Source organism: Leptodactylus fuscus, chromosome 4 (genome assembly GCF_031893055.1).
Source record: "Leptodactylus fuscus isolate aLepFus1 chromosome 4, aLepFus1.hap2, whole genome shotgun sequence".
Classification (NCBI taxonomy): domain Eukaryota; kingdom Metazoa; phylum Chordata; class Amphibia; order Anura; family Leptodactylidae; genus Leptodactylus; species Leptodactylus fuscus.
In genome coordinates this window covers 89,515,143-89,529,146 of record NC_134268.1, presented here as the reverse complement: position 1 = coordinate 89,529,146, position 14,004 = coordinate 89,515,143, and the positions used below count along the sequence as shown (strand labels likewise).

The following is a 14,004-nucleotide window of genomic DNA, read 5'->3' as shown; positions in this document are numbered from 1 at the left end:
AGATAACTTTTTAAGAATTCACTTTATCCTGGCTCCCTACACTCCCTTTTTCTGACCCTCCGCACTGTACATGACCCCCTTTTTATGGCCCATCACACCATATACGACCCCCTTTTTTGCCCCCTACACGGTATATAACCCCTATTTTTTGCCCCGCCCACATAGTATATGACCCCTTTATTTGCCCCACACATTCTATATAGCCCCCTTTTTGCTTCCCACAGTATATGAACTCGCCTTTTATTGGCCCCCACAGTATATAACCCCTTTCTTATGTCCTGCCACAGTATATGACCCCTTTTTGTCCCCACTCAATATCTGACTGCTTTTTATGGCCCCCACACAGTGTATGACTCCCTTCCCCCCCAGCATATGATCCCCCTATTTATGGCCCACACACAATGTATGACTCTCTTTGATACCCCACACACAGTATTTGACAGTATTTAAAACTCACAAGCAGTGTATGACCTCCTTTTTTTACACATATCCCACCACCACCACTAAGTTTAGGACCCCTTTTTTCTCCCACACAGAGTAGCAGCTGATAATTTTTACATACCTGTCTACCCTCCTGTCCTGGATTTGATTCTAGAAGGTTCACCCTCCAGAAACTCCATTTTACACTGTTCACTAGTAAGGTGACTAGATTGGAGTTGCTGGAGGAAGGACTTACCAGGAGCCATTCCATTCTAGAGACAACCCTAGTGGCAGCAGAGATCTGTAATCATCCTTGCTGCCTTCACAAACCTTCTGCTACTTCTTCACATGGTCAGTGTTGACAACATACAGTAATTAACATTACTGGGGCATTGATGGATTGATAGAGACCTTCCCAAGCAGCCAGAAGCTTGTTTTGTGGCATGGGGATGAGTACCCATACCTTTTGGCCCACTTCATAGACTCTTTCTCTTACATGGTGGTCATGCCACGTCTTCTGGCTAGCGTGGGTCTGTGCCATATTCTCATGCACCAGTTCCATCAGGGTTTTCCTTTTGTCACGGAACCTCATGACATAATCAAGGACAGAGACTGAAAAGGGTGGCGACTTCCCTTTCCTACCATTCCCTTATCAAATCTAGGGGTCCCCATACAAGCCTTCCATACAGGAGCTCAAAGATGGAAAACCCTGTTGATGCCTGTGATACCTCTCACAATATCTGCTACAAGCAAAGCAATCCATCTGACTTACTATTTACACTGACCTTCTATACTAAATGCACTTACTGGGACTTATTATCTTCCTGTCTCCTGACTTGTGGATTGAAATTTCTGTATAAATTAGATTTATTGACACAGGAAACTCAGCATATATCTACTCATAGTACCAAAACCACTGCTATGACAATGAACATGACGTTAAGCCATAACTAGGTACATACTTTGTACAGTATGATATGTACACGTGATATATCTCTCTGTGTTGCATCGTTTGAAGTGTTACTGCTGATTTGGCAAGTATACCCTAATTTGAATCCACACTAAAAGAGCTTATATCTTTGCAATGGCTGAACAGATTTGGTTAAAGAAAACACTAAAATGCTCAGGGTAAAAACACCTATCAGATGAGATATGTTATTGGGCTTTTTAGACTTGGTAACAGTTTCTCTTCAAGTTGCTCTAGCATGTTGACAGGGGCGTAACTTGAGGGGGTGCAGGGGGTGCAGTCACACTGGGGCCCAGGAACCTTAGGGGGCCAATAAGCACTGGTATCAGTATTGAGATTGCAGCATCCATGTGGCCCATAAATCAAGAAGAACCATAGATTACCTTAACCACACTAAGGTTGATTAAACTCCTTAGCACCTGTAACCATCACCATCTAGAATTCACTATAGGGATGAGGTAGAGGGCCCTGGACAAAAGATTACATTGGGACCCATAACACTTTAGTTACACCAGTGCATTTTGAGGTTACTTTTATCATCAGATGATATCCACATTAAGCTTTAGATATATGTACAATCAGTGGCATGTCTTATTACAGTTTGTGTTGTACTGTAAGTTTTTATTAACACACAACTGTAATAATGCGGAGTGCAATGGTAGATCCAAATAACATAATGTTCCGTCCTCCCTGTCACCAATGAAGCATTGTCATGAAAGGGTAAAACAGAGCATTATTTGACAACGCCGGTAGATAGGATGGGTACATGTCCCTCTCTCTGACAGGTTAGGGGGTGGCTGAACAGAACTGAAATGTCATATGCTTGTTGCTGGCAAAGTTTTATTTTACACTCATATTGAGATGAATGCACTCTATACATATACAGAACTTTCATGTGATCCGATGACAACGGGGAGACAAACATTCACACAGGTAGATAGCATATACATAATCCTTACAATGTTTTATGATAAATACAGTTAATTTTATTCTTTTTATTTGCATAGATTACCTGGAAGTTGAGTATGTAGAGCTGTTCAAGCAACAGCATCAGAAAAATAAGAGAGAACATCACACGGATAGATACTATAACAGACAACTCATCATACGGCGTGGGCAGACCTTCGAAATTAGAATTGATTTTAATCGTCCATATAATCCAGAGAAAGATCAGTTTTGGGTTGAATTTGTTATTGGTAAGTAACCACCAAGTATTTGTTGATGTTGTTGGCTTTTGGTTTCTATCTACGGTTGGCTTCATGCTGTTAATGTCATGTGTAGTATGAAGCTGCTCCACTTTACCGAGAACAGCAACCCTTTTGTTCAAAGCATCAGCCATAAATCTAGATATTATACCATCAATGCAGGGAAAATCCTTTAAGAGAATTCAGTCACACTAGAAGATCACAAGTCAACATTATTACCCCTTAGCTTGTGTAATACCATTCACATAAGAGAAAACAACAAATGTCTCAAGTAAAGTTTTACTAAATATAGCTTAGTACCTTCAGATCCTCAGGCATGAACAAGATGTGATCACATAGATTTGCAAGAAATATCATATGTGCTAAAAGGGCCAGGTAAATGGTACTGCAGGCCACGGGTTATGCAGGAATTGCTAGAGCCATTGCTCATCTTGCCATTGCTGCAACCCTGACATAAGAAAGAATACTCATTGTTAGTCTGCACCGAGGAGAGAGAGACAGTGCCAAGCCAGATAGGAGGCTGAGGTTTGCTAAAGCCAGGTAGACAGTGACTTACTTAAAGAGGACCTTTCACCATTTTGCACACAGGCAATTCTATATACTGCCGGAAAACTGACAGTGCGCTGAGTTCAGCGCACTGTCGGCTTTCCCGATCTGGGCCCGGTGTGAAGAGCTTACGGTCCGGTACCGTAGCTCTTCTATGGTCAGAAGGGCGTTTCTGACTGCTAGCCAGAGACATCCTTCTTCACAGCACAGCCAATCGCGCTGTGCTGTGAGAGTCGAGAGGAACTCCCCCCTCCCTCCCTGATAATGCTCGTCTATGGACGAGTACTGCGAGCAGATGGAAGGGGCGTTCCTCCCGGCTCTCACAGTACAGCGCGATTGGCTGTGCTGTGAAGAAGGACGTCTCTGACTGAGTGTCAGAAACGCCCTTCTGACCATAGAAGAGCTACGGTACCGGACCGTAAGCTCTTCACACCGGGCCCAGATCGGGAAAGCCGACAGTGCGCTGAACTCAGCGCACTGTCAGCTTTCCGGCAGTATATAGAACTGCCTGTGGGTAAAATGGTGAAAGGTCCTCTTTAAGTTTCCAAACATATTGGGAGAGACATAAGTATATCTGTACAATAGTGGAGAGACTAGGCATTGGAATTAACAAAAAAAAAGCGCAGGGATAAAGCCCCACTGAATGAATAGAAAAGACTTTGAAACATAGACAGACCGGATTGTTTTTTCTTTTATATCTAATTAAAGAAATATGTCTCATCTGACCAATCTGGATGATTCTGTGAATGATTGAGAGAAGGTGCTGTGGTCAGATGAGACAAAAATTGAGCTTTTCGGCATTAACTCAACTCGCTGTGTTTGGAGGAAGCAAAATGCTGCCTATGATAGATCTACATAAAAAATGGACTAATAAGCACAAAGTGTTAGTAATATAAATGGTAGTCAGTCAAATCTTCTTATAGTCAAACAAATCCTATGGTGGAAGCCACAAGTCCTGGAATACCAGGAATAACACGGTGGCTCAGTGGTTAGCACTGCAGCCTTACATTGCTGGAGTCCTGGATTTGAATCCTGCTAAGGACATCTGCAAGGAGTCTGTATGTTCTCCCCGTATTTGTGTGCATTTCCTCCCATGCTCCAAACACATACTGATAGGGAAAAATGTACATTGTGAGCTCTATATGGGGCTCACAATCTACATTGAAGAAAAAAAATAATAAAAAAATACAATCACATACATAAAGGAAAATATATATCACAGACTATATGCACTAATATACCAAGTTCACATGTCCTACACAATTCCCAAGAGAATATATATGTGGATAATCCCAAGTGCATGCCTACTGCAGCATTACTGATGCAAATATGTCTCAAATGTAATATATGCATTATGTGCAGTCAGATTGTCACAAGGCATGGCTGAAAGAGAAGATGTAAGAACAAATTACCTGAAGCAATGAAAAGATCAGAGCTGGAGCCCCAATATACACAGAAATATTTGTAAACACACAACCCTACATGTTTTGCCAATATGGCTTCCTCAGGAGGTGACAAATAAGTGAGGGAAAGAGACCTATATCTATAGGAGGTCCCAGTGATGTAACTACCTCCATAGCAGCGGAGGCAGCTGCCACAGGGCCCGGGACGTTGGGGGCCCGGTGACAGCCGCTACCGCTGCAATCATTATACTCGGGGGTCTTTTCAGACCTCTGAATATAATGATTGGCGGACCGGGAGAGGTAAGAAACATAAGAAACATGTGACTTACCTCTCCACGATCCCGCCAGGCCTCCTTCCTGACGTCTCTGACGTCACATGAACCCGGCCTGCGTCCCGGGTCATGTGACGTCCGACGTCATTGAACAAGGAAAGCAGCGCAGAAGAAGAAGACCACGTAGGAGCCGGGGGACAGGTAAGTAACAGTAGTTTTTTATGTTTTTATTCCCCTGGGTCTCTGATAATTATATTCTGGGGTCTGAAAAGTTCGCCATGGGGCCCCGCCATTCCTAGTTATGCCACTGGGAGGTCCTGAATACCACATTGAAGTTTAGTGATACAGTGCATGATGTCATGATGGATATCCCAGAAGACCAACACATAAGTATGGTAAGTATATATACAAAGGAAAAAGTGTTTAAAAAGAAGACCAGGGACTGATACCCTGTTTCTCCGAAAATAAGACACCCCCCCTTCACCTTCTGGATCACATACAACCGGCAGTCATGCCGGCACTCTGCTAATTGTTCCCCGCTTTGTTTGCCGATTGTTCCCTGCTCCAGCCGCTGCATAAAACATCCCCAGAAAATAAGAAAGGTCATATATTTCGTTAGCTAATTAATTATAAGAACATGTCTTATTTTCGGGGAAACAGGGTATACGCACTTTGGACCTCTGAACCTAAATGACAAAGTAAATATTAAAGGGATTCTACCATTAAAAAACTTTTTTTTCTAGGTAACACGTCGGAATAGCCTTTAGAAAGGCTATTCGTCTCCTACCTTTGGAAGTGATCTCCGCTGCACCGTTCATTTGAAATACCTGTTTGTACCGGTATGCTAATTAGTTCTCTCGCAGCGATGGGGGTGGGCCCCAGCGCAGGAGATGCGATGGGGGCGTCCCCATTGCTGCTCGAAAACTGACTCCAGTGCCGCCTCCGTCTTCTTCTGCATCTGCCCCTTCCTTCTTCGGCTTGACGTTGGACGCCTGCGCAGTACGCTTTGTTCGGCGAAGTTCGTACTGCGCAGGCGTCCGACGTCAAGCCGGTACAAACCAGTATTTCGAATAAACGGCGCGGCGGAGATTACTCCCAAAGGCTTTCTAAAGGCTATTCCGAAGTGTTATCTAGAAAAAAAAAGTTTTTTAATAGTAGAATCCCTTTAATGTATCAGTGATGCCAGATTAAAGCATCGGGAAGAGGCTGTCAATAGATATCACCAGACCTAAATATATAAATAAAAAATTTAATGAAAAAATATACAAACTAAATAAAGCAAAGAATGCATAAATATAAAATACAAAATAAACATAATAGTTAAATTATGGATATTTTTAATTTTTTATTTATTCGTTTATATTTAGGTATCACACATCAGTAATGCTGTAGCAGGCATGCATTTGGGATTATCCATATATATATATTCTCTTGGGTCTTTCTGTGTTGTCGTTGCTTCCGATAACACCATCTGCTCCACTGTATTTCTAACTTTTTATGTATAAAATTTATAATTACATTTTCTCTAAAAATAAATATTATATTTTTATATATACAGTATTGTGGTTTGTTATTCGCTTCTTTGACCACATTCCTTTTTTGAAGTGCTGTTCCTTTAGGTCACTGCTTGTCTTCACTTTCATGGAGAGCAGTGCTTCTGGCAGATGCAGCTGCTTGAAAGTCACATTGTATGTTGCATGTCACAACCATATGTATGACCTCAGAAAATTAAAGTGTTTGAGTCTTACAGGGGCAAATAAAGAGGCTAAGCAGAGCTTTTTACATTCATATTCTTAGCGTGCATCATTTCTGGAACTTTTTTTTCCAATTTGTGTGATAACCTCTTTAAAGCAGTCTGACCTCTTGTATTTGCTATTCTTTTTTTTTTTTTTTTAATGAGCCCCACATAGAGCTCACAACGTACATTTTTCCCTATCAGTGTGTCTTTAGAATATGGGATGGAAATCCATGCAAACATGGGGAGAACATACAAACTCCTTGTAGATGATTTTTTGCCCTTGGCGGGATTTGAACACCAGGACTCCAACGCTGCAAGGCTGCAGTGCTTACCACTGAGCCACCGTGTGACCCCATATTTGTTATTCTAATTGCCATGATGTGTGTTGTCATAAATCAGGCGATACAATACTAATTCTACAAGTACATTTACGTTTAATCACTAGCGATTACTCTGTTTTCAGCACATAGCTGTCATGTATTAAATTGCAAAATCTATATATAAAATTATGTTTCGTATCAAGCAGTAAGAGTAAACATGTTAAATTAAGTTATATAAGTGACTTGTGCAGCACAACAACCTATTCCTACAGAGCTAAGATTAGTAATAATATCCTGTTGAATATAATAGTTCTAATAAAGACAATAGGGAAATTGTGATTAGATCTGATAATGTAACCATCAATCTCTGTTCTAATGGCAGGAAACTACAAACATTCATAAATAATACCATAGCTGCTATTCTCCAGCCTTGAGATAATGGTATACACAGTATCTGCATAAATCTTAGAAACAGTGCAAAGCAACACATCTGATTTTTTAAGAATGTATGTATTAGCTTCGCCAGAGAAAAATCATTACAAACCACTTAGTCATTGGTAGATACCCAAAATGCAATAGGCGTTTCTGAAAAGAGAAGATTCAGTAGTTATATTTCTGTTTGTTTTGTTATAACTGAAGCAATACTTTGTAATATCATCCTTGTGTCCAGAGGAAATGCATTGTAATTGAAGCTTCAGCAGATAAATACCCTTTGAGATATTTTAGAACTGTCCATCATAACTCCATCAATACTTTTTTTTTTAAATGTACATTTTTTTTCCTATCAGTATGTGTTTGTAGAATGGGAGGAAATCCACGCAAACACGGGGAGAACATACAAACTCCTTGCAGATGTAGTTCCTGGTGGGATTCAAACCCAGTGCTGCAAGGCTGCAGTGCTAGCCACTGAGCCACCATGTTGCCCCTTTAACTCCATCAATACTGACCAGCCTTCCATATTCTAGGGAGATCCTGCGATGTCTGAAAATATATTAACCTGTTGAGGCTGGAAGATGCTCCACAAAATAAAAATTCCCCAATGGAATAGTATTAGTAGCTTTGTTCCTGTTTTAGGCCAGGGCCCCTACATTTTACAGTCTCTGCAAAGTGGATGGGATTCAGGCGAACCCATCCACACATTGCAAGAAAATACCCGCAGTGGAAATGCTGCGATTATCAGAACCATTGCGTTTTTGGAAATCGCAGCATTTCATTTATACCTATAAAAATGCTGGTGGCTTCCCTATAGGTATCATTGAAGCAGAAAGTTTGGAAAACTCTGTGGACTTTCTGTAAAAAGCGATGTGGGAAAATCTGCAATGCGTTTCTGCCAAGGTCTTACACAAAGCACTTTTTTTGTTGCCGCCCTCCCACTATTTGGGATGCTAAACCACCAACAGATCTTTATACATCAGGGGTTTAGTTTCCCTAATCATCCTGTTATAAGCCCATTTGTGCCTGCATTTTTTTAAAAAAATACATCTTTCTACTTACCTTGAGATGAGCCTGAGGTGTCTCATCAGACTCATCTCAGGTGCTCCTGTGCAGTTCTTCAGTGAAATCGAGGACATACACCCAGTCTTCACCGTGCAAGTGCCAGAGGTACAGGGCATGTGCAATGAATCTGCGATGTACTCTTCTGGTTTCAGTGAAGAACTGCATCGGCACAGAGAATATAGCGGCAGGGTGGGTATAAAGCTTTTTATTTATTGCTGACATGGATGACTTTAATACAGGGAAATTTAGGACACTAAAACTCTGGTCCATAAGAGCCAGTGGGTGGTTTAGTGTTCCCAATCACTGTGACAGATTCCTGTTAAGGTAGAGCAGGCTGGAACCACAGGGAATTAACAGATTCTCTGGTCTAGGAAACCCATTGTCAACAATACTGTTAGAGCATTCAGGATTAAATGGTTCCCCCCTGGATAGCTGGTAAAGTCCTGATCATTTGGGGCTCCTCCAGTTGGATTCCCACTGATTTCTAAAAGAGGAGTTCCAAGCAAGAATTGTCATAGTGTTTCAGGTATTTATCACCTTCCCTTCTAGTTAATAAGCCAGAATAGAGATGAGCGAACACTAAAATGTTCGAGGTTCGAAATTCGATTCGAACAGCCGCTCACTGTTCGAGTGTTCGAATGGGTTTCGAACCCCATTATAGTCTATGGGGAACATAAACTCGTTAAGGGGGAAACCCAAATTCGTGTCTGGAGGGTCACCAAGTCCACTATGACACCCCAGGAAACGATACCAACACCCTGGAATGACACTGGGACAGCAGGGGAAGCATGTCTGGGGGCATAAAAGTCACTTTATTTCATGGAAATCCCTGTCAGTTTGCGATTTTCGCAAGCTAACTTTTCCCCATAGAAATGCATTGGCCAGTGCTGATTGGCCAGAGTACGGAACTCGACCAATCAGCGCTGGCTCTGCTGGAGGAGGCGGAGTCTAAGATCACTCCACACCAGTCTCCATTCAGGTCCGACCTTAGACTCCGCCTCCTCCAGCAGAGCCAGCGCTGATTGGCCGAATTCCGTACTCTGGCCAATCAGTACTGGCTAATGCATTGTATTGGCGTGATGAAGCAGTGCTGAATGTGTGTGCTTAGCACACACATTCAGCTCTACTTCATCGGGCTAATAGAATGCATTGGCCAATCAGCGCTGGCCAATGCATTCTATTAGCTTGATGAAGCAGAGTGTGCACAAGGGTTCAAGCGCACCCTCGGCTCTGATGTAGCAGAGCCGAGGGTGCACAAGGGTTCAAGCGCACCCTCGGCTCTGATGTAGCAGAGCCAAGGCTGCACAAGGGTTCAAGCGCACCCTCGGCTCTGATGTAGCAGAGCCGAGGGTGCACAAGGGTTCAAGTGCACCCTCGGCTCTGCTACATCAGAGCCGAGGGTGCGCTTGAACCCTTGTGCAGCCTCGGCTCTGCTACATCAGAGCCGAGGGTGCGCTTGAACCCTTGTGCACACTCTGCTTCATCAAGCTAATAGAATGCATTGGCCAGCGCTGATTGGCCAGAGTACGGAATTCGGCCAATCAGCGCTGGCTCTGCTGGAGGAGGCGGAGTCTAAGGTCGGACCTGAATGGAGACTGGTGTGGAGCGATCTTAGACTCCGCCTCCTCCAGCAGAGCCAGCGCTGATTGGTCGAGTTCCGTACTCTGGCCAATCAGCGCTGGCCAATGCATCCCTATGGGAAAAAGTTTATCTCACAAAAATCACAATTACACACCCGATAGAGCCCCAAAAAGTTATTTTTAATAACATTCCCCCTAAATAAAGGTTATCCCTAGCTATCCCTGCCTGTACAGCTATCCCTGTCTCATAGTCACAAAGTTCACATTCTCATATGACCCGGATTTGAAATCCACTATTCGTCTAAAATGGAGGTCACCTGATTTCGGCAGCCAATGACTTTTTCCAATTTTTTTCAATGCCCCCGGTGTCGTAGTTCCTGTCCCACCTCCCCTGCACTGTTATTGGTGCAAAAAAGGCGCCAGGGAAGGTGGGAGGGGAATCGAATTTTGGCACACTTTACCACGCGGTGTTCGATTCGAACATGGCGAACACCCTGATATCCGATCGAACATGTGTTCGATAGAACACTGTTCGCTCATCTCTAAGCCAGAACACTGTCATTACTGCTGAAAAATAGTATCAAGAACAAACAATTGTCCCTTAATATTAGGTCACTCTTAAGACAAAACAGTAAGCTTTTAAAGTTGGTCTGAGTTGTGCTAATTTTAGTTCATCTCACACCAATGGAAGAATTAATGAAGGCATTTTCCCCCATTATATACCCACATAAGGGTGCATTCATGCTAAGTATACGCTGAGCTGATTCTGAACGTAAAACACGTTCAGAATCAGCGCGTACAAAGCAGATCCCATTGATTTCAATGGGAGCTGGCATACAAGCCGGCATACGTGCGCTCCCCATTGAAATGAATGGGCTTCTTTTTTCCCTATTGGTTTCAATGTGATACACGCGTATCACATTGAAACCAATAGGGGAAAAAGCAGCTCATTCATTTCAATGGGGAGCGCTCGTTTGCCGGCTCCCATTGAAATGAATGGGATCTGCTTTGTATGCGCTGATTCTGAATGTGTGAATGCACCCTAACATGAACAATTTACATGTATGAACAAACCAAAACAAAAAGATGACTGCACAGTCTACCATAAAATCATGCACAAAACATGCCAGCAGGGGTTTTCTGTGTATGTTCACTATGGTCAGCATCAGACATATTTGGCGATTACATATTATTATCTACATATACATAATACTATTTAACCAGTATTTTAAATTGTATTTTCAGGATTTTAAAGTGAATGGTCTTCTCTTAGGATAGACCACCAACGTTAGTTCTATTTTTATCGATGTGGCACTGCCCCATTCACTTAAAGAGAAGATGTTAACAGGGTTCACCGTATTAAACCAGAAACATGGTTAGATAGGCCAGGGGTGAACCTGCACTTTTCGCCGCCCGAGGCGGCTGACAGAAAGCCGCCCCCCCCTTCCCCCCCGGGAGGAGGAGGTGGAGCGAAGGGGGCGGGGCTTCTCGGCGTTCGCAGGCATGGAGAGGACCTGCTCTCTGCCTGAACGTGAGGGGAAGCTTGTCCTGGACTGGCTTAGGTAAGCAAAAATGCCGCCCTCCCCAGGGCCCTGGCATAGCGCCGCCTGAAGCGGTCGCTTCAGGTCGCCTCATGGGAGGTACGGCGCTGAGGTAGGCCACTTGAATGTAACACATATTTTCCCATGAAAATTTGTGCTTCTGTTGAAGAGAGATTCATTTATTTCACAATAAGCAAATGAGCAGTCTGGACCACCAAATGCGGCTCCATGGCTCCTAACTTCTATGCCCCCCTACTGGTCTAATGCAGCCATTTTCCCCTCTCCCTTCTTCATTTAAATGAATATCTCTGCAACAGAGGCACACATTTTCATGGGGAAAAGGTGTTGCATTCCGGTGAGCTTGGCCCATCCATTTAATATGCTTCATCCTGGTAATAGACTCCTTTTCGACAGGGCTGAGAAGTAGTATCAGATATTGACACATGGACATAGACAGTGCTATGTGAAAAGGTTCTTCTCATCAGTAAGGGTCAGATCGCACAGAGCACACAGTGATGGCCTCTCCAACATTGTGCATACAACAATTTAAAAAGATAACTTAAAGGGATCCTGTCTTTCAAATACTTTTCTTTCTGAGTAACATGTTGGAGTAGCCTTAAGAAAGGCTATTCTTCTCCTACCTTTCATTGTCTTCTCCGCGCCGCCATTCCGTAGGAATCCCGTTTTTTGTTGGTATGCAAATGAGCTTTCTTGCAGCATTGGAGACGCCACCAGTGCTGTTTGAGCGCTGTGGCCCGCCCCCAGTGCTGCGAGTGAACTCATTTGCATACCGACAAAAACTGGGATTCCTACGGAATGGTGGTGCGGAGAGGACAACAAAAGGTAGGAGAAGAATAGCCTTTCTTAAGGCTATTCCGACGTGTTACTTAGAAAAAAAAGTGTTTGAAAGATAGGATCCCTTTAAGATGAAACACATTAAGTCATCTAGAAGCTAGCTTTATATATTATAGTCTGTACATACAGATCTTTACATATTGCATATCTGTAAATATTAGTTGAAAGCAGTGGTGTAACTACCGTGGTAGCAGGGCCCGGGACACTAGGGGCCTGGCAACAGCTGCTACCGCGGCATTTTTTTTTCTTTAATTGGCCGTTACTGGTTACCGATCCTGGTAGAGGCCGAGATCAGTAAGCAACGCCGCGGGCCCCACAAGCACTATTATACTCAGGGGTCTTTTTTGCAAAGTTTTGGATTTTTTGGGTGAGTCAATAGTGGATTGAGAAGATGGGAAAATTAAAAGAGCTTCCTATATATTTCCTCTGATTTGATAGCCACTTTTGGCTTACTCTCAAAAAAACGCAGCAAAATCTGCAACAAAAGAAAGTTGCGTTTCTGCAACGTGGGGTCTCAGCTTTAAATTCACCAAACCTTAGGTTATATATGACCTAAAAAAGTAAATCTGTATTTCTCATAGCATATAACACCTTTAGCCTTTCCCATGGCCCTCCCTAGATGTCTTTCTCTCGCCCTCACAGCACCATCAGTTCCTCTATGTATGGCGGTATATCATCTACATGTTAATACACACATTGTATTCATACAGTATAGAGTATAAGTTTTATCTTTAACAGGAGCTATACCCCATGTCTGCCTACTGGCACAAGTCAACAGTGTCTACAAGTGATTCTGGCTATGACCATTGCTGGTATGATGATGATTAACACTTGAATATCAATCCATAGAATGAAGAACAAAAATAGCACAAATACAAAACAGAGGTTGTCCGGTATTGAACCAGAATTAAAAATACCCCATCAATATTTCAGTGTTATTGCTGTTAGCATATTAAATGGACTCTGATGGGATTCTAGAATGCTTCACTTATTTTACCAGTTTGTACAGTTTTGCTTTGTGCTTAATAATAAATGAGAAGGTTTCCAGGCTTACGGCTTGACACAGTACTTATCTCAGTTTAATTCTCCAATATTCCTAGATTTACACATCGGCGCTTGGCTTATGATGCAGTAGGCTCTGTAAACAATTCATAAAATGTGCTTTAGGATGTCATCTCAGTTCAGAATATGAATGTAGACCTTCTCACCATGCTTTTTTATGTCCACATTTCTTGTCTTCAAGGATAGCAGAAGCTTTAAAAAATACTTGAAGGAAGTTGGCATCTAAGGGTCTTTCCATTAGCCAACATTTTCCATTGCTTTGATAGTTGTGCTATTTCACCAATGATCTTCAGTTGTAGTTTTCAATTGTGAAAATCATCAAATATCAAAATGAATGTGAAGGGGATTTATATCCACGAAGTTAAAGGCAAACTCCATTTTCGAACATCAATTTCTAGTATTCCAAAATCCAGTGTAACCAACACTATGCTGTAGCAATTTTGAGCAACATGATGTCTCGCCTTCTGTCTAGACGTAAACTCAGAAGAGACAAATTTGCATTGTTGGAGCTCAGTTGACAGTTACACAGTAAGCTGCTGAGTTACACGTCTGACAATGACATGGAGCTAAACTAATGTCTATTTCCAAGGACAACCAG

General features: G+C 42.6%; 1 protein-coding gene across 1 annotated transcript in view; it reads left to right on the top strand.

Moving 5' to 3' along the window:
• Window positions 1-14,004, top strand: part of F13A1 (coagulation factor XIII A chain) — a 142,289-nt gene that overhangs the window by 17,530 nt on the left and 110,755 nt on the right. Inside the window, exon 3 of the mRNA XM_075270787.1 lies at window positions 2,395-2,583. Coding sequence (XP_075126888.1) covers window positions 2,395-2,583 — 189 coding nt within the window. The remainder of the gene's footprint in view (window positions 1-2,394; window positions 2,584-14,004) is intronic.